Source organism: Zalophus californianus, chromosome 3, assembly GCF_009762305.2.
Source record: "Zalophus californianus isolate mZalCal1 chromosome 3, mZalCal1.pri.v2, whole genome shotgun sequence".
Lineage (NCBI taxonomy): Eukaryota > Metazoa > Chordata > Mammalia > Carnivora > Otariidae > Zalophus > Zalophus californianus.
Genome location: NC_045597.1, coordinates 151,400,965 through 151,421,908, shown reverse-complemented (window position 1 = coordinate 151,421,908; position 20,944 = coordinate 151,400,965). Strand labels below are relative to the sequence as shown.

At 37.3% G+C, this 20,944-nt stretch overlaps 1 protein-coding gene across 4 annotated transcripts in view; it reads left to right on the top strand.

Annotated features, from left to right (window-relative positions):
* HIBCH (3-hydroxyisobutyryl-CoA hydrolase) overlaps window positions 1-20,944 on the top strand; it is a 103,996-nt gene that overhangs the window by 19,817 nt on the left and 63,235 nt on the right. For 2 of the 4 annotated variants that reach the window (XM_027590658.2, XM_035726553.1), the window contains exons 3-6: window positions 9,449-9,586; window positions 11,270-11,354; window positions 14,396-14,476; window positions 19,976-20,028. In XM_027590658.2, the coding sequence (XP_027446459.2) occupies window positions 9,449-9,586; window positions 11,270-11,354; window positions 14,396-14,476; window positions 19,976-20,028 (357 nt within the window). Of the gene's footprint in view, window positions 1-1,443; window positions 1,549-8,762; window positions 8,874-9,448; window positions 9,587-11,269; window positions 11,355-14,395; window positions 14,477-19,975; window positions 20,029-20,944 lie in introns of those variants that run through there. The other 2 variants (XM_035726552.1, XM_035726551.1) reach the window with 2 other exon arrangements.

Here is a 20,944-nt window from a genome sequence, read left to right as displayed (position 1 = left end):
TAAGCAGGCTCCGTGCCCTGCATGGATCCTGACATGGGGCTCAATCTCCTGACCCTGAGATCACAACCTGAGCCAAAATTAAGAATCGGATGCCTAACTGAGCCACCCAGGTGCCCCCTTTTTACTAAGTTTTAAGAGTTGTTTATATATTCTGGAGGCAAGTCCTTTATCAGGTACGTGAAAGGCAAGTATTTTCTTCCAATTTCTGGCCTGTCTTTCATTCTCTTAATAGTATCTTTTGCAGAATGGAAGTTTTTAATGTTGATGAAATTCAGTTTATCAGTGTTTTCCTTTTATGGATCATGCTTTTGGTGTTGTATTCCATTAAGCCTTAATGTTTGGAAGGCACTGTGAACCAGATTTTCAGGGATGTGGCCCTCACAAGTGCTCCTGTCTCTCCTCCAGGGATAGGCTGCTTTTTTCTTCCTTTTCCTTTGTCCCCTGTTTCTTTTCCCCAGTTGTGGTTGGTAAACACTGAAGTCCTTGGCAATGTTTTTAAGGTGCTTCTCCCTTGAGATTAAAGCTTTTATTTTGTAGGCCTCCATATCCTTCCCCCACTTAGTGAGGCTCCACCAGAACCCTGGGCTACAGGCTTTGAAGTCCTTCCTCACTCCCCTGCAAATTTAGCCTTTTGTATGGAAGATGGGGGAAAGGATTTCGCTGTACCTGCTGTTTCTCTACCCCAGCCAACACCACACAGAGTCTTCCCTGGGAGAGCCTGGTTGGGTTCCAGGAGGAAAAGCCAGCCAGAATGGAAATCCCTGCATGACTGTAACCCCCAGGAGCTTCATACTATTACATTTGCCCGCACTTGGCCTCTAGCAAGTCATCAAAAATTCTAATTAATCTTCTTGAAAGCTTTTGCCTTCTCTCTGAAGGCAAAAATCTCTCCAGATTTTATTGCAGCCATTTGCCCTGTCACCTCAGTTCTCTGATTGAGCTTACCAGAAACCATTACTTTTCGGTCTGTTCAGCTTTTTTCTTGTTACAGGGTCAGGAGGAGCATCTTTTCAGCTCTCATCTCTGAGCTATCTTTTCAGTTCGTAACATCGCTGAGCTGAAACCAAATAATAAAGTTTTAAAGGATTGCCTCTGGTATTGCGTGATAATTTATATAAACCGTTCAGTGAAAACGATCCTGAAATTTTTTTTTTTTTTTTTTTTTTTTTTTTTTTTTTTTTTTGGGCAGGGGGCTGGTAAATCTGACCTGGTTCAAACAGAAATTTAATTAGTATGGAGAGAATGTTTATTAAAACTTGTATTTAATATGTTTATATGATATGAAAACTTTCATCTGTATTTTAAGATTTAGAATGATGTGGGTATCTAAAGTGCAGCTTTTATAGTGTATCATCTGTCTTTTCATATGAGTAAGGGTTAATCCAGGAAATAGACCCACTGTGGGTATTGAAGGAAAGCAATTGCCTCTTCTTTTGAACACAGCTAGGTATCAAATCATTCCAAACACCCAGGAAGTCCATCTGAAGACTGAAAGAACAAACTGCACAACCAGAGGGAAAAGAGAGGCCACGTAGTGGAAGATAGGAGGTGTGGAGACCTGATTTGGGGGAGAAAAAAATCATGGGTGCTTTGGAGGGGAGGGAGCCCTGATCAGGGAAAGAGGAGAGAAAGAGAGACTGAGTGCAAGTGCAAGTGTGCACACAGGGCACAGGGCATTGCACAAGAAGAGCACTTCCCCAAAACAGAGGGGCTGATAATCGCAAGTTTTTACAAGCAGGAGAGCTCAAAGTCTGAAGTTGTAGAAGTTCGTGCCATCACTCGGGTGGGGCCTGGCAGGTATAGAGGTGCTATGTGGAGAAGGAGGGCAGAGGCCCAGGAGCGTACAGCGTGGTCTGAGGATCCCCTGGGTTGCACTGGGAGACAGTTCCCCCTCTTGGGGTGTATTTGGGAGACATGGCACTGCCTCTCCAGGGACAAACAAGCATTGAGCTGCCCTGTTCATTAGCACAGGAGTAGAGACAGCTGCTGAGGGCAGCTAACCTGGATGTCGGCTTTTTTGCTGCATTTAACCGTAAACTCCAAGCCCCTGTGCATTCATGCAGCTGTCCTTCTGGGACAAACTGGCATAAGCCACAGCCCGGTGAGACCCTCACCCAGAGGATCAGTGCACACTGGCACCATGCTGTGCCCCTAAAATGTGGAGTTTTGAAACCCAGCCAGCGTGCTTGAGATAAAACGGAGCACTGGGCCACCGGGTGAGCAGACAGCTTGGACAAAGACAGGGTGAAGGCAGGGATCTGAGAGAAGCCTGGGACAAATGAGGGGAGACTGTTTTCTCTTTTGTGAGTGTCTGCTGAAGAGAGGCAGGCATGAGCTCCCCTCTCTGGGGACGAGAGCTGGCTGATGTCATTTGTACCCCCCACCCATCAACACAGACGGGCTTCAGTGAGCAGCACAGGGCCCACAGTGGAGGCTTGAGCTGCATACACCAAGCCTCGCCTCCCTGCGCAGTGCTTTTTTCACTAGGGCAAGTGTGCCTGAGAGAGCAGCAGTGAGCAGTGAGCCCCTCCCCCAGAAGACACCTCCCCCCCCCCCTCACCTGCCAGTCTATTGACCATAGAGTGCTGCAAAGCTTCAGCTCTAGGGGAAATAGGATCTAGCTGCTTTTAAGAAGCAGACCAAAACACATCGAATTAAAACTTGCCACACAGTTAACAAAGTCCAAATATTCCCCACTGTAGGCAAGGAGAAACTCTGCAGAGGACTGACCTGAAGGAAAGAGCAGTGAAAACACAACAGCAGAGTGCACACAGCATATACCAGAAACCCTTTCTGAAGTGTCAGGCCCTGGGCAGTATATGACCTCTTCTTAATAAAGCCATTACTCTCAGGAGCAGGAAGCGTAACAGGCTTTCCTAACACGTACACAGTTACCTAGACAAAATGCCAAGATGGAGGAATTCATCCCAAAAGAAAGAACAAGAAGAGGTCATGGCCAGGGATCTAATAAAAACAGATAAAAGTAATATGCCTGAACCAGAATTTAAAAGAACAATCATAAGGATACTAACTGGGTTTGAGAAAACCATAGAAGACTCCAGGGAGTCTCTTACTAAAGAGATAAAAGACCTAAAAACTAGTCAGGCCAATATAAAAAATGCTATAGCCAAGATGCAAAACTGGATGTAATGACCACAGGATAGAAGCAGAGGAATGAATAAGTGATATAGAAGATAAAATTATGGAAAATAATGAAGCTGAGGGGTGTCTGGGTGGCTCATTTGGTTAAGTGGCTGCCTTTGGCTCAGGTCATGATCTCGGGGTCCTGGGATCGAGCCCTGTGTTGGGCTCCCTGCTCCATGGAGAGTCTGCTCCCTCTCCCTCTGCCCCTCCTCTTGCTCATGTGCACACATGTTTGTGTGCTCTCTCAAATCGTTAAAAAAAAGAAAAAAAATGAAGCTGAAAAGAGGAGGGAAAGAAAAATATTGGATCACGAATGTAGACTTAGGAAACTCAGCGACTCAATAAAGCTTAAGAACATTCGTATCATAGGAGTCCCAGAAGAAGAAGAGAGGGAAAAAGAGACAGAAGGCTTATTTGGGCAAATTATAGCTGAAAACTTCCCTAACCTGGGGAAGGAAGCAGATATCCAAATCCAGGAGGTACAGAGAACCATCAAAATCAACAAAAGCAGGCCAACACCAAGACATATTATAGTAAAATTTGCAAAATACAGAGATAAGGAAAGAATCCTGAAAACAGCAAGGGAAAAGAAATCCTTAACCTACAGGGGAAGATAGATAATGTGATCAGCAGATCCCTCCACAGAAATTTGTCAGGCTAGAGGGGAGTGGCATGATATATTCATTGTGCTGAATGGGAAAAATATGCAGCCAAGAATACTTTATTCATCAGGGCTGTCATTCAGAATAGAAGGAGAGATAAAGAGTTTCCCAGAAAACAAAAACTAAAAGCATTTGTGACCACTAAACCAGCCCTGCAAGAAATATTAAAGGGGACTCTCTAAGTGGGAAAGAAAGACCAAAAGCCACAAAGACTGGAAAGGAACAGAGAAATCTCCAGAAACACCAACTTCACAGGTAATACAATGGCACTAAATTCACATCTATCCATGATCACTCTGAATATAACTGGACTAAATGCTCCAATCAGACATAAGGTATCAGAATGGATAAAAAAAATGAGACCCATCTATATGCTGCATACAGGAGACTCATTTTAGACCTAAAGACACCTGCAGATTGAAAGTGAGGGGATGGAAAACCATCTGTCCTGCTAATGGACATCAAAAGAAAGCTGGAGTAGTCATACTTACATCAGACAAACTAGATTTTAAACCAAAGACTATAACAAGAGATGAAGGGCACTGTATCATAATAAAAGGGTGTATCCAACAAGAAGATGTAACGATTGTAAATATTTATGCACCCAACCTGGGAGCAGCCAAATATATAAATCAATTAATTATAAGCATAAGAAAACCCATCGATAATAATGCAATAATAGGGGACTTTAACACCCCACTTACAGCAATGGGTAGATCATCTAAGCAGAAAATCAACAAGGAAACAATGGCTTTGAATGACACACTGGACTAGTTGGACCTTCCAGAGATATATTCAGAACATTTCATCCTGAAACAGCACAATACACATTCTTTTTGCATGCACATGGAATAGTCTCTAGAATAGATCACATACTGGGTCACAAATCAGGCCTCAACAAGTTCAAAAAGAGTGAGATCATATCATGCATACTTTCCAGTCACAACGCTATGAAACTTGAAGACAACCACAAGAAAAAATTTGGAAGGACCACAAGTACATGAAAGTTAAAGAACATCCTACTAAATAATGAATGGGTTAACCAGAAAATTAAAGAAGAAATAAAAAAAATACATGGAAACAAATGAAAATGAAAACATGATGGTCCAAAATCTTTGGGATGCAGCAAAAGTGGTCATAAGAGAGAAGTATATAGCAATACAGGCCCACCTCAAGAAGCAAGAAGAGTCTCAGAGGGGAGCAGATTATACCACCCTTAAAATCTGTCACTTTGGCATGTGAATTATTTTGAGTTGAAGGCAATCAAGATCCAGCAGACTCTGGAAAGACTTTTTCCCTCCCTCTCAACTGCCTGAAGGAAATTAGAAAGGAGGATTGTACCAGGAAGATAGTAGGGATACACATAGTGTAACTTTTTTATATTTAAGACTTATCTGCGTGGCAGAACAAATATTAAATATTAAACTAAACATTTGCTCTTTTTACTTCCTGGTGAATTGCTTTCCTACCCCTTTGAAGCCCCAGACCCTGTTTCTTTCCTTAGCTCAGGATGGTTTATGAGCCTGTTGCTTGGCTGCCTTTGGGTCTCACATCTTTGTGGGGCCCCCTTAAGAAATGAAAATTTTCTACTGTTAATCTGTCTTTATTACAGGGGAGCTCTTAGCTAAGAACCTGGAAGGGTAGAGGGAAAATTATTTTTTCTCCCCTACAGTTTTATGGAATAAAAGATAATGGGAATAAGATCTTCCACAATACTGACAGAAGCTATGAAAGGGTCTTGAGGAGGAGTTGGAGGGTCAGACCACAAGTGGGTCAGTAGGAACTTGGAAGAAAATCTGAGAAGCCAGGCACTTCCAGCTGGTAGAGTCGGACTGTGAAAGAGAAGGTGAGAGTGAAGTCTGGGGAAGGCTTTGTCTGCTTGTGGACTTGGTATCCCTTTTGGTCTGGTTTCTTTTGTGATTTTTGTGTGTAGTTTTACCACTTTTTTTTGGGGGGGGGGTACCAATAAGGTAAGAAAAGTAGTCATATAGCTTAGTACTTTTTTTTTTTAACAGATTAGAAAATAGACTTATTGTTATTTCTAAAAGTCAGAACTTGGAGGATGAATAAACACAACAACAGATGTATAAGAACATAAGTAGAAACACTGTTTTACAACAGTGTGTACTGAAACAAATTTATGTATTGGAAACTATGAAAAACAGCTCTCTTTAAATGATTTAACATTTGCTCTTCCTTATATACAGTTGAATTTCCAGTGGGAGAACAAAGATGCTCATGGCTCTCTGGGCCTGCCTTCATGAAAACCGTTCCTTAAAACCTTCTGGAGTGTTCCATGAAGCCAGTGTATGGTTTAGCAGGAAATAGGGGCTGCTGTCAGTGCACACGTATATGCATGTTGTCCTGTCTTCCCAACTCCCCCACGCATGTGGGATCATTACAGGGGTTCAGAGGACCCTGTAGTCAAATAAGGAAGTCCCCTGGAATGAAGCCTATTAATGAAATTCCCTTCTGGAAATGGCTTGGTACCTTTTAAATCTAATTTATTACTCTTATTTTTTTTAAATATTTAAAATATTGGTTTGAATAAGTAGTAAATACATATGGTACAAAATTCAAAAAGTTCAATGGGGCCATACAGCAAAAAGTCTTCCCACCCCTCTCTCATATGTCTGATTTTCATTCCTGGAGGCAACCATTTTAGCAGTGTCTTGTGTATCTATCTAAAGATACATTCTATATGTAAATATGTATGTGTCCACGAACAGAGTGAGTGGGTAGCATTGTAAACATACTGTCTTGATTATTCATAGTTCAAGTAATTCTAGGACTAGGTTCTATTATAAATCAGTTGACTCCATTTGTTCAAAAATTAAAAGATTTAATTACTATGTATACTTTGTATATACTGTGTATATACCTTTGGTATGTATATTTTGCTTATCTACAGAATTAAATAATTTTAGAAATCTTTGTCGGAAGTACCTAGGAATCCATTTGATGAGTTACCATTGTGTGAAAGATTTGCATCGATGTACAGGCATATATCATATTATTGTGTTTTGCAGATACTGTGTTTTTTACAAATTGAAGGTTTGTGGCAACCCTGCATCAGTAGAGCAAATCTATTGATGCTGTTTTTCCAACAGCATTTGCTCACTCTGTGTCTCTGTGTCACATTTTGGTAGTTCTCACAGTATTTCACATTTTTTCACTATTGTTTTGGTGAACAACGATCAGTGATCTTTGATGTTAATGTAATTGTTTTGGAGGCACCATGAACCGTGCCCATATAAGTTAGTGAACTTAATCAATAAATGTGTCTGTTCTGACTGCTCCATCGATCTCCTGTTCTTTTATCTCCCTCTCTGTAGGCCTCCCTATTCCCTGAGATACAACAGCATTGAAATTAGGTCAATTAATAATCCCACTGTGGCCTCCAAGTGAAAGGAAGAGTCACATGCCTCACACTTTAAATCAAAAGCTAGACATGATTAAGCTTAGTGAGGAAGGCATGGCAAAAGCCAACATAGGTCAAAAGCTGGGCCTCTTGCACCAGTCAGTCAAGTTGTGAATGCAAAGGAAAAGTTCTTGGAGGAAATTAAAAGTGCTACTCCAGTGAACACATGAGTAAGAAAGTGAAATAGTCTTTCGCTGATACGGAGAAAGTTTTAGTTGGGATAGATCAAACCAGCTACAATATTTTTTTAATCCAAGCCTAATCCAGAATAAGGCCCTAACTCTCTTCAATTCTGTGAAGGCTGAGAGAAGTGAGGAACCTGCAGAAGAAAAGTTTGAAGCTAGCAGAGGTTAGTAACATGAGGTTTAAAGAAAGGAGCCATCTCTATAATGTAAAAATGCAAGGTGAAGCAGCAAATGCTGCTGTCTAAGATGCAGCTAGTTATCCAAAAGGTCTAGCTAAGATAATGAAGGTGACTACACTAAACAAGATCTTCAGTATAGTTGAAACAGGCTTCTATTGGAAGAAGATGCATCTAGGCTTGCATAGCTAGAGAGGAGAAGTCAGTGGCTGGCTTCAGAGCTTCAAAGGACAGGCTGACTTTCTTGATAGGGGTTAATGCAGCTATTGACTTTAAGTTAAAGCCAATGCTCATTGACCATCCTGAAAATCGTAGGGCCCTTAAGAATTATGCTAGATCTGCTATGCTTTATAAATGGAACAACAAAGCCTGGATGACAGCATATCTGTTTTCAATATGATTTACTGAAAATTTTAAGCCTATTGTTGAAGCCTGCTCAGAAAAGAAGATGCCTTTCAAAATATTGCTAGTTGACAGTGACCTGGTCAGCCAAGAGCTCTTATGGAGCTTGCTCACACAGCATCTCTTCTGCAGCCCTGGGTGAAGGAGCAGTTTTGATTTTCAGTCTTATTATTTAAGAAATATATTTCATAAGGCTATAGCTGCTATAGAGAGTGATTTCTTTGATGGATCTAGGCAAAGTAAATTGAAAACCTTCTGGAAAGGATTCATCATTCTAGATGCCATTAAGAACATTCATAATTCATGGGAAGAGGTCAAAATATCCGCATTCACAGGAGTTTGGAAGAAGTTGATTCCAACCCTCATGGATGACTGAGGGGTTCAAGACTTTAGTGGAGGAAATAACTGCAGAAATGGTGGAAATAGCAAAAGAACTAGAAGTAGACCTGAAGATGTGACTGAATTTCTGGCAATTTCGTGATAAAACTTTAATGAATGAAAAGTTGCTTCTTAGGGATGAACAAGGAAAGGGGTTTCTTGAGATGGAATCTACTTGTGAAGATGCTGTGAAGATTGTTGGAATGACAACAAAGGATCTAGACTGTTACATAAACCTAGTAGATAAAGCAGCAGCAGAGTTTGAGAGGATTTTGGACGTTCTACTGTGGGTATAATGCTATCAGACAGCATTGCATGCTACAGAGAAATTGTGAAAGGAAGAGTCAGTCAATACAGCAAACTTAACTGTTGTCTTATTTTAAGAATTTATCACAGCCACCCCAACCTTCAGTACCGTCCACCCTGATCAGTCAGCAGCCACCAACATTGAGGCAAGACTCTCCACCAGCGAAAAGAATCTGACTCACTGAAAGTGCAGATGATGGTTAGCATTTATTAGCAATAAATTACTTTTTTTCTTTTCGGAATGTCAGCTTTATTCAGTCATAAAGCAAGGTTAACATAATTATCAAGCAGGTTCAGACTTCCAAAATTAATGATATTTTACTGCATATTTAACTTGGCTGCTTCTTCAATGTGGCCTCTTCTCTTCCTTTAGTTGTGGAGTTTGTTCTGTCAGTCTTCAGGTTGATTTCTAGGGTATTTAGAATGATTTGATTATTATCTAGTTGTGTTTGTAGGACAAGATGAGCCTAGGGATCCTCCTGCTCCGTCATCTTCCTCTCAATAAGTTACTTTTTAATTAATATATGTACATTGTTTTTTCAGACATAATGCTCTTCCATACTTAATTGACTACAGTATTGCATAAAAGTAACTGCTATATGCATTGGGAAAACAAAACAAAAATCATTTGACTTTATTGAAATATTTCCTTTACTGTGGTTGTCTGGAGCTGAACACGCAGTATCTCTGAGGTATACCTGTATGTGGTTTGATGTTGGCTTGTGACAAAACCTTAATGCATTTTATCCTAAAGTTACTCTTTTTTTTACACAGAGAATGTCTAAGCACACGGATGCAGCAGAAGTACTATTGGAAAGAAAAGGTTGTGCAGGAGTGATAACACTAAACAGACCAAAGTTCCTAAATGCACTGAATGTTAGTATGATTCGGCACATTTATCCACAGCTGAAGGTTTGTGATTTCCCTAAAGAAATTATATGGATCCTTTTAAAAGTGTATCTCAATAGAACATTTCTGGTATTCCCTTCCATAGAATATCTGGGATCAGCACCCAAGCCCTGTTGCTTTCTTGTCTTCCGTGCTTTCCTTGTGTGATTATCCTGGAGCATCCCTAGTGACAGAGTTCATGGCTTCCTGAGATAGCCCCTTCCACTTTTACATAGCTCCACGTTTCTTTCTGTGTTTTGCCACTGTACTTCTCTGACCTTTTAACCAGTGGTACTAATTCTGCCTCTTGGGATATGAGTATATAAATCCAATCTCCTTACATGTGACAGCTTTTTTTTTTTTTTTTTTTTTTTTAAGATTTTGAGACAGAGAGAGAGCTCACAAGCAGTGGGGAGAGGGAGAGGGAGAAGCAGACTCCCCGCTGAGCAAGGAGTCTGTTGTGGGATTCATTCCCAGGTCCCTGAAATCATGACTTGGGCCAAAGGCAGATGCTTAACTGACTGAGCCACCCAGGCGTCCCCATCGTCCCCATGTGACAGCTTTTTTGTCAGCTGTTTTTGAACTGCTTGGCCAGCCTATCTTAGAGAAGGCCATAAGCTTTTCTAGTCTAAGTGAACTACATGGTGCAGTGGAAAAGCATGACTTACAGTCCGACTTTATTTAAAACTTGGATTTCTTTTTATTAACTGTGTAGCTTGGCAGTGTTAATCTCTCTGTTCTTCATTTTCCTCAGCTGTGAAATGGGGATGATTATATCTCACAGGACTGTTGTGGAGAGGAAATGAAATAGTGTACCTCACATGGTCAGCCACGAAGACTACCTCTCCCCTGGTTACCAGTTCCTTAATTTTCATTTGATGAGTCTCTCTTCCATACTGTTGTGTCTGTTTGGGACACCATATAGTATGTCTTTAAATGTAATAAAGAGAAATAAGCCAAGTGTTTTGGATTGGAATTAGACCATAGTGGAGGAAAGTAGAAACTTCCATGTTAGAATCCTGTATTTCTGTTAATGTAGTCCAATATTGCATTAGCCTTTTGGACAGCCATATCTGTCCAGCTACATCTCTTCCAAGTAGGTTTATATTTCTATTCACAAGTGTAGAATTTATAGAGTTCCTGTTGATTTTTTAGTCTATTGTTGTTGAATTTGTTGTTTGAATTTCCATTGGGTCTCTTGACTCTTGACTCTTTCATCCTGCTTATTTATTAGCTGTCCTTACCAACCTCAAATCACTTCAAGATTTGATCAATATAAGTGGTTTCACTCGATTGCTTATAAATTTGTTAGTAGGACAGAGCCCTGTATCACCACAATAGAAAGGTTCTTGCTCTGTTTTTTTTCACCAGATATATAAGCTTCTGTAACATATTTTTAAGCCCATATTTTTTTCATTTTGGTATCAAAATTGTCATGGCAAAGATTTCAGATGCCATCATGCAATTTGGATCACAAAATGTATTCATCTAGCAACTTGTTGAGATAGTCTAATTTATGTCAGAAAAGAAAATGAGGTTGGGATCCATTCTTCTGGATGTACTTTATAAAGCTGGTACTTTATATGTATTGATACATATCTATCTATACAGATGTATATATGTACATATATATGCATATATATGCATATAGATTTTTTTGTAGTTTGTATTTATAATATGCTTTTACCATCTTTTTCTTTTGGATAGAATTGGGAACAAGATCCTGAAACTTTCCTGATCATTATAAAAGGAGCTGGTGGAAAGGCTTTCTGTGCTGGGGGTGATATCAGAGGTAAAAACTACCCCCCCAACCTAAATGTTTCCCTCCCTCCAATAGACTGATAAAACTAATAGGAAATTTTTGTAATACTTCGTAATTTGCTTTACATTTAAGAATTTTTTTTTGTTATAATGACTTAGCCATTGTAGTTAAATATTAGAAAAATGAGAATAGCATTTTTTTTTAAACTACGTATGTGCCCTTCATATATCCTCTCTTTCTCCCCGAATCATCCTAAACAAAATGTCCTGTTATGCTATGTGAGTCCACTTTTTATTTTAGGTTAGCTGATGTTCAGCAGTTTAATTTGTCTTATAACCTGACAATCTGACTTGTCGTTCTCCAAATACGACATTCCTTCATGTGTTTCCTTGACTGTGCCCGTGCTTTCCCACAGTGCATGATCCCAAAGCAAGAATGGACTTAATTATAGAATTCATCCTGTTGTTAATACATTTTCACAGGTGTTTAAGTAAACATGCTGAGATGGGATAAAAAGATTTTCTTTTCTAGTTCTTTAGGTCAATCTGTATACATTTAACTATTAAAAGAGAGAAGAAATGTTTGGTCTCAGGATCAAAGTCATGTACCTCTCACCACTGGTTGTCTTTATTTTGTATATACTGAAAACTGTTTTTGCATTTTGTATTTTGTTTGTTATGGAACTGATAGAGTCCAGGGAGGGATTTTTCTTTGTTTTTTTTTTTGTGTGTGTGTGTATCTGTATGTGTCTATATATATGTGTATGTGTATATCTCTGTATCTCTATACACATATAAATATATTTTTTTGTATTGTGTTAAAGGCAGTATGGTTTGGATTGATCTATTTTCCAAATTTACAAGTTTACATAAACCATTATATTTGGAATGGGAAGAAACAAGCTTGATTTAGGATATAATTTCAGATACCTATTAAATTTAAAGTAACTGAATTTTAATGTTTTTTTTGTGATTTTTAAAAATTTTTTATTGTTATGTTAATCACCATATATTACATCATTTGTTTTGGTGTAGTGTTCCATGATTCATTGTTTGTTCATAACACCCAGTGCTCATGCAGAATGTGCCCTCTTTAATACCCATCACCAGGCTAACCCATCCCCCTACCCTCCTCCCCTCTAGAACCCTCAGTTTGTTTTTCAGAGTCCATCATCTCTCCTGGTTCATCTCCCCCTCTGACTTACTCCCCTTCATTCTTCCTCTCCTGCTATCTTCTTCTTTTTCTTTTTTCTTAAAATATGTTGCGTTATTTGTTTCAGAAGTACAGATCTGTGATTCAACAGTCTTGCACAATTCACAACGCTCACCGTAGCACATACCCTCCCCAATGTTTTAATTCTATCAATTTTTATTCTATTTTTATTTTTATTTTTTGTTTGCTTTTTTTTTTTTTTAAGATTCTACTTATTTACTTGACAGAGAGAGGGAACACAAGCAGGGGGAGTGGGAGAGGGAGAAGCAGGCCTCCCGCTGAGCAGGGAGCCCGATGTGGGGGCTCGATCCCAGGAACCTGGGATCATGACCTCAGCCGAAGGCAGACGCTTAATTACTGAGCCACCCAGGCGCCCCAATTTTTATTCTATTTTTAATTCTTAAATTTTTTAATTGCTTAGATTTGTTAACCGAATTGTGTTTGGATTTGTTTTGCCCACAACATGAATATTTTTTTAAAATACTGTTTTCCAGCATGAAGCTAACCTTTCTTTCTAACCTTTCTTCTGGAGTTGGGTCTGTGAACTTGTCAGTTTACAGATGGGCAGAGCCTTATGTATTGTTTATAGCTTCTAACTGTGAGCTATTTTTGCATATAGGTGTAACTTTATATTGATGTTTAGAAATACAGTTACAAATTACAGATTTATTTTAGTTAATGTGTATAAAGCAGTGGTCTTCAATTCCAGGAAATTTAGTTGTTTTAAAGATCATAGTCCAAGATGATAAATGGGCACTTAGAAAAAAATTTTTTAAATGCGATTATGAATGTAATTTATTTAACTTCTGTGGAATTAATTGATTAGAATAAAAGAGTAAATCAAAGATTTTTGAGGTAAAAGAGCTTCATTCCATAGGCAATATAATTTGCACTCTTGTCCTTTTAGAATTGCTAAGTAGTGGTAAGGACTGAATAAGAAACAATAGATGAGGGTTTGGGGGTGTACGTATATCAGTGAAATCCCCAGAAGGACAAAAATAGATACCAAATCTTTCTTTTAAAAACCAGGAAAAGAAGTGAACATTTGGAACATTTTGAAGGCTAAAAATCTGTAGTCAACAATTGTTATGTAACTCTTTCCCATAGAAGAAGAAATATGTTTATATTTTAATTTGTATTTTAACAGATAATTCTCCTAAGATGTAAAGACAGGAAGGCATATGAGCTTGCATTGTATGGAAGAGAATTGTTTGATAGTAGTCATACTATTGACTGGAATAGGAACACAGTAGATGCTCGATAAATGTTTTATGGTGAAATGAATGTGGCAGAAATGCTTGACTAGATGGAATATACTGTAGAGCTGGGAGTGTATGTACACACATGCACACATGTACTTATATTTTTCTGTATGTATAATGTGCTTTGTGTTAAGCCATATTACCATTGAAATGTATATCCAGCAAATATTTATTCAGGTGCTACAGAAAAGAGTCAAAATGAATTTTGTGACAATATATAAGTTCTAAATGAGGTATAACACTTTTTAAGAAGTCCTTAAGAATTTTTGCCTTTAAGTTTTGACACTGGACCATGGATCTAGGGCTAACTGTGTCTGTGGCATGGACACTTCAAAACTTTAACAAACCATTCTAGAGTTTCCCCAGGATTTAATATCATAATATCTTAAATTTATTCTCTTTGTATTAACTAGAAAGCACTTTTTTTTTTTTAAAGATTTTATTTTTAAGTAATCTGTATACCCGTCATGGAGCTTGAACTCACAGCTCTGAGATCAAGATTTGGCATGCTCTACCAACTGAGCCAGTTAGGCGCCCCACTAGAAAGCACTTTTTAAAAAATTTGTAATCTTTCCTTCATTTTTTTTTTTCTTGTAGCGATCTCCGAAGCTGGAAAGGCAAACCAGAAGATAGCTCAAGATTTCTTTAGAGAAGAATATATGCTGAACAATGCCATTGGTACGTGTGTTCCACTGAGAGCTTTGAAAATGGAATCAAGAAATGAGCTGCACAATATTGTTAAAAATGTTATCAGTAGACACTCTTATTTACTCTTTTATGTACTATGTCAGGCATAAGTAAAGCTGATTTTTCGGCTCATTGCAGGACAATTCACACTTTAATATTAGTAAGCTATACTTAATTACTATTTGTCCTGCAATCAATATGAAAACATGGATTCTGATCATATGACTGGCTTTCTTGGAAAACAAAAAACTTGGGCCTCAGTTTTCTATGTAGAATGAAATACCATTTCTTAATTCTTGAGGAACTCTGGGATGAAAGTGTCTTCATAGTTGATGTTCCAGATTTCACTGGAAGTGAAGCAGTACTTTTTTATCAAATGTGTTTCAAATGTTAAATTGCAGGGAATAATATAATAAATAGTTACATTCCCACCAGCCAGAATGAACAGACATTAATATTTTATTTTTGCTTGATGTTTTAAAATTTATTTGAAAGAACTATAATACTACAGGTTTTAAACTTCAGTACACTTTGTTGCTTTCCTCAGTGCCATTTTTTTCTCTCCCCAGAAGCAACCATTATCTCTCTTCAAGAAGTAACCATTGTCATTAATTTTTAGTGTATCCTACTAGACCATACTTAGTATTTTTGCTACATATTTATGAACAAAAATGCTATTACTTTGTTTTTGAAATTTATATAAGTAATATTTTACTGTATATACCACTCAAAGTTGTTCTCTTCTTTTCTTTTTCAAGATTTATTTATTTGACAGAGAGGGAACACAAGCAGGGAGAGCAGCAGGGAGAGGGAGAAGCAGGCTCCCCACTGAGCAGGGAGCCCGATGTGGGGCTCGATCCCAGGACCCTGGGATCATGACCTGAGCCGAAGGCAGATGCTTAACCGACTGAGCCACCCAGGCGCGCCCCTCAAAGTTGTTTTTAATAACATGGAATGTAACTGTTCCATAGTATTCTGTATTATGAATATACCCCTCTGGACTTATCTATTCTACATTAATTGACATTTTAGGTTATTTCAAATTTTTACTAGTACCGATTGTTATGTAAATCCTCTCAGTGTCTATGTACAAAAGTTTCTCTAGAAATAATAGAAACAGAATGAATGGATCATACTTTATATGTCTTCAGTTGTTTCCAGATTCTTCTCTAAAACATAAGACTATTTTCTGCATGTCTTTTCCATCATTTTTTGTGGTAAACTTTGCACATCTGATATCTTATTGTAACTTTAATTTGCATTTCATTGAATATTGGTGAGATAGAAGTTGTTTGCTTGTGTTAAATAATCATTTAGATTTTCTTCTCATCCTTTGTTCATCTTTCTGTTGAATTGTTTGTCTTTTTTTTACTGATGGTATAGGTCTTTATATATTCTGGATTCCTCACTTTTGTAGATTATATGTACTATAAGAACACTTCTTTTTGCTACTTTATCTTTTGGTATATACACGTTTTTATTTGATGAGTTGATATGTATCCATTGTTTTCCTATATGATTTCTGCTTTTTTGCATTTAAAAAAACCCACTTAGTAACACTGAGGTTATTAAGGTGTTCTCATATTTTCTTTTAATAGCTTCGATATTTTGCTTCTTTATACTCTAAGTCTTTAATATACTTGGCATTGTTTTTTGCATGTGACATCATTTAACTTTTTATTTTTCAGCTAGAAAGCCAGATGTTGTAATGCCTTTTATTATAAAGTTCATGCCTTTTTCACTGATTTTAATGATACTTCTGTCATATATCAAGTTCTTATATGCGACCTGGTCTGTTTCTGGGCTATTTTGTTCACTGGTCTGTTTGTACTTAATGATGAAACTACAGTGACTCCCTTATTACAGCTTTAAGATATGTTTCTATCTGGCAGTGTAAGTTGCTCTTGTTTTCTTTCAGAATCGTCTTGGCTGCTCTTGGGCTTTTGATCTTCCATATGAGTTTTAGAATTATTTTTTCCAGCTCCACAGAAGATTCCATTGAGGTTTTGATTGGAATGACAATTATAGATTAATTTAGGGTGAATTGACATCTTTCATATTGAGTCTTCCTATCTATGCATATGGCATATCTCTTTACTTATGCAGACTTAAAAACTTGCAGAATCATAATTTACATACCATAACACTCACCCACTTCAAATATATAATTCAATAACTTTTAGTAAACTTGTGTAACTATCACCCTAAATCAGTTTGGAACTTTTAATCAGATTTGAGTTTTTATGTCCTTTAATAATGTTTTGTAACTTTATCCATAACGTTGTTGCTGCCTTTTTTTTAAAGTTTTATTCTAAGGTAGCTTACTTTTTTTATTAGTACATTTAATGGTAATTTTACTGTTACATTTTATAATTTACTGTTTTTGGCATATTGAAGTGCTTTGGATTTTAGAGTTTGTTCTTATATCCTGCAACCCTGCTGAAATTTGTTATTCTAATGATATTTCTGTAGATTCTCTTGGTGCTTCTACATAGGCAATTATACCATCTGTACATATTTTTTTTCACTTCTGTCTTTCCAGTCTTTATATTATGACTTTTCTTATATTTTGGCTGGGATCTCTATTGTAATGTTGAATGATTATATGTTGTCTTATTTCTGATGTCCATAGGAAAGCTTTTAAACTTTCAATTTTTAGTATAATCATTTTGTAGGCACATTTTTACCAACTTACAGATATTACTTCTATTACAAATTTGTTAGGGGAGTTTTGTTTTTTTGTTCTGTGGTAGTGGTGGTGCTTATTATCTGTTTGAGCATCCACTTTCTTTGGCTTTTTCTCTCCCTTTCTTGGAAGGAATTTATTCACTTCCTGGCTTAGCAGATAGTTTTTCTAGTCATGTTTTGTGAATCTAGTAGCTCCCTAGGATGAACTTTTATGCAGGTAGTCCATTTCATAAGTTATGTGGGCCAGAATTTATTTCTGACTCAAATCAAATACACGTTCACTCATAGTCACTGGCTGTAGCTTCATTCAGCTATTGATTTTGAGTTTATTCTGGCACTGGTGGATTTCCTTTGTTTGGCTTTGAACTTGGATGTACATTAAAAAATTTTTTTTTCGGGCACCTGGGTGGCTCAGTTGGTTAAGCGACTGCCTTCGGCTCAGGTCATGATCCTGGAGTCCTGGGATTGAGTCCCACATCGGGCTCCCTGCTCAGCAGGGAGTCTGTTCTCCCTCTGACCCTCTTCCCTCTCATGCTCTCTATCTTTCATTCTCTCTTTCTCTCAAATAAATAAATAAAATCTTAAAAAAATTTTTTTTTCATAGAATTACGATGTATTTGAAGTAGGAGTGGGGAAAAAGGCTACTTGATTTAGCTCAGTGAGCCAGATTGAATGGATATCTCTCACTTCTTTAAGTCTAAAATTCTACAAATCAGGTTTACTTAGAGTGGTTTATTCATGTGGTTAATGAGAACTTGAAATGGGGCTAGTGTGAGCAAGAAATTTAATTTCAATAGCTACATTTGTCTAGTGGCTACTATATTAGTGCAGTTCTATACTAAATAAAAGGAGATGGGAGAAAACCTCTAAGAAGTTTAAAGAGTTTTGCTAAATATAAATATACAGAGAGAAAGCCTTCAAGATTTAATTTCTATACATTGTAATGATATATTGTGTTTAATAAGGAATTTGACAGATTCTGGCTTTATTCCCCGCATCAGTTAGCTTCTAATATTTTATATCTGAAATATATATATATATATATATGTACATATATGTATATATATATATATATCTGAAATGGGGTGTGTGTATGTATCTCCATCCCAATCAATAGAGAAATTTCTTTCCATAGTTTCTAGGGAGTTATAGTTTCCTAGGGAATTACAGTTCAAGATTGAAGGGAATTATAGTTCAAGATTGAAGACTATAGACGTTGCAAACTTGCAAATATGAGTGAAACTCATTCTAGAATTGTGACTTGATGGCTCATTTGGCAAGCTGGAAATACAGAACTGCTAGATGGATTGAAACTGCTGTTTTAATCCTTCCACATTGCATGGAATATTACTCAGCCATAAAGAATGAGATCTTGGGGCGCCTGGGTGGCTCAGTTGGTTAAGCGACTGCCTTCGGCTCAGGTCATGATCCTGGAGTCCCGGGATCGAGTCCCACATCGGGCTCCCTGCTCAGCAGGAAGTCTGCTTCTCCCTCTGACCCTCTTCCTTCTCGTGCTCTCTATCTCTCATTCTCTCTCTCTCAAATAAATAAATAAAATCTTTAAAAAAAAAAAAAAGAATGAGATCTTGCCATTTGTGACAACATGATGTATCTAGAGGGTATTATGCTAAGTGAAATGAGTCAGAGGAAGACATACCATATGATTTCACTTATATGTGGAATCTAAAAAACAAATGAATAAACAGACAGCAGAAAACAGACCTGTAAATACAGAGAACAAACTGATGGTTGCCGGAGGGGAGTGGAGTGGAGTGGAGGGATAGGTAAAATGGGTGAAGGGGAGTGAGCAGTACAGTCTTCCAGTTCTGGAATGAGTAAGTCACAGGGATAAAAGGTACGGCACAGGGAATATAGTCAATGGTAGCATAATGGCATTGCATGGTGACCAGTGGTAGCTACACTTGTGGTGAGCATAACATAATGTATATGTTGTACACCTGAAACTAACGTAACATTGTGTGTCTACTATACTTCCATCAAAAAAAAAAAAAAAAAACCGAAAAAACACCAAAACAGAAACCCCAAAAACTGAATTTTTATTTTGGTCTTCAGTAAGGAAGTAATATTGGCAACAAGCAGTAACAGAAGCTCGGTGATTTACATTTTTGTTATAAGCAACTCCCCCTCTCAGAGGAAAAAGAAAAAAGGAAAAGGAACACAGTAAAATTTTATAGAATTTTTGAGCTGAAAGGCACTTCTGAGGCCATATATTTAATCTCATTATTTAATAGATGAGGAAACTTACCTATAAATCATATACATACATATGATATGCACATGTACAATACATTAACATGTGTGTATAAATGTGTATATACCTAATGCCAGTATATATATTGAATATAGTTGATTTGCTAGTTAATGACAAAGATGAGACTGGAATCTGGGTCTTCTAACTCCCAGTCCTTGCTTTTTACTGTATGCTGCACTTCTGTTTGTATTGAAAACAAATTAGGTTCCTTAAAATATGACTGTGTACATAGACATCCATGGCTTATAAGGTAAATCTTAATTATATTTTTCAAAAGCTGAGTTATGAAAGGCTTTCACTTGTTTTAAGTTGAAGTGTTGAGTTGTTAAATGATAATAGACAATCAGGATTGTGTAGGGATTGACATTTTAAAAAGAACGTATTTTAGAAGCCATGTATTTAGCCAATTTGGTATTTCTTGCAAAAATTTCCTAAAGAAATCATTCAGATTTCATGTAACATGAGATTTTGGAAAAGTGAATGTATTTTAAACATTGTAATTAATTATAACTCTGTTTTTGTTTTTTTAGGTTCTTGCCAGAAACCATATGTTGCCCTTATTCATGGAATTACAATGGGTGGGGTAAGTAGACTATCTTACTCTCATCATTAATATGTGAGTTTACTAAAAATAAATTAATCATTATTGATCAGAAGTGAGGCGATGAATGTCATATAGTAGAACTCATTGAAACAAAATCCTGTTTGGATTTTGGATCCTTGCAGGTTTAGGAGATAGTATTTGCTTATAACACTTTTAGACGATCTCCACCCAAAAGAATATGTTCTTACTTATGTTATATACTTTTTTAGCTTCTTGACTTAGCAAACTTTTTTAACCAACAGAATGGATGAATTTTCTGTTGCTGTTGTTACACAGAGCCCTTTTTCTACTTAAAAGTAAACTGATTGCTTCCAAAAGCTTCAGAAAAGAAACTGGAATGTTAAGGGATTCTTAGACTGAGTCTTGGGGATGTGTTTGCCTAAATTGTATCTATTACACAAAATCTCACCTTAGTGAAAGTGTCTGGATACTTTATGAAAAGTGTCTGGATACTTTATGAAGTTCTCTGAAAATGCATTTCTTATCAATTGACAAAGTATTTCTTTTATTTCTGTGTAATTTCAAGGAAGTCTTAAATGTTTCTGGCCTTGAATAACTTGATGTAGAGTTGGAAAAACATGAAATAATAACAGAAAAGGGGAAAATTGTATGACACTAGCTATACCAAAGACAAGCCTTTAAAGAAGTGAGAGGTCAGAATGGGTCTTCATGGCAGGAAAAGGTAGGACTTAGGTAGTAGGAGGCCGAAGGGAAGAATTTCAAAGATACCGCGTTCAGGGTTTCAGAGATTTAGTCATTGGGTGTACAAGAAGCCCCCCTCTTTTTCTGATAGAACCAAACTAGATAAAGCCTCTTGGGCACTGGGAGTTGTTTAGATCTTGTATGTCATTTTGGGAAGGGATTCCACTAGCAGCTGTGGTTAGAAAGCAGGATG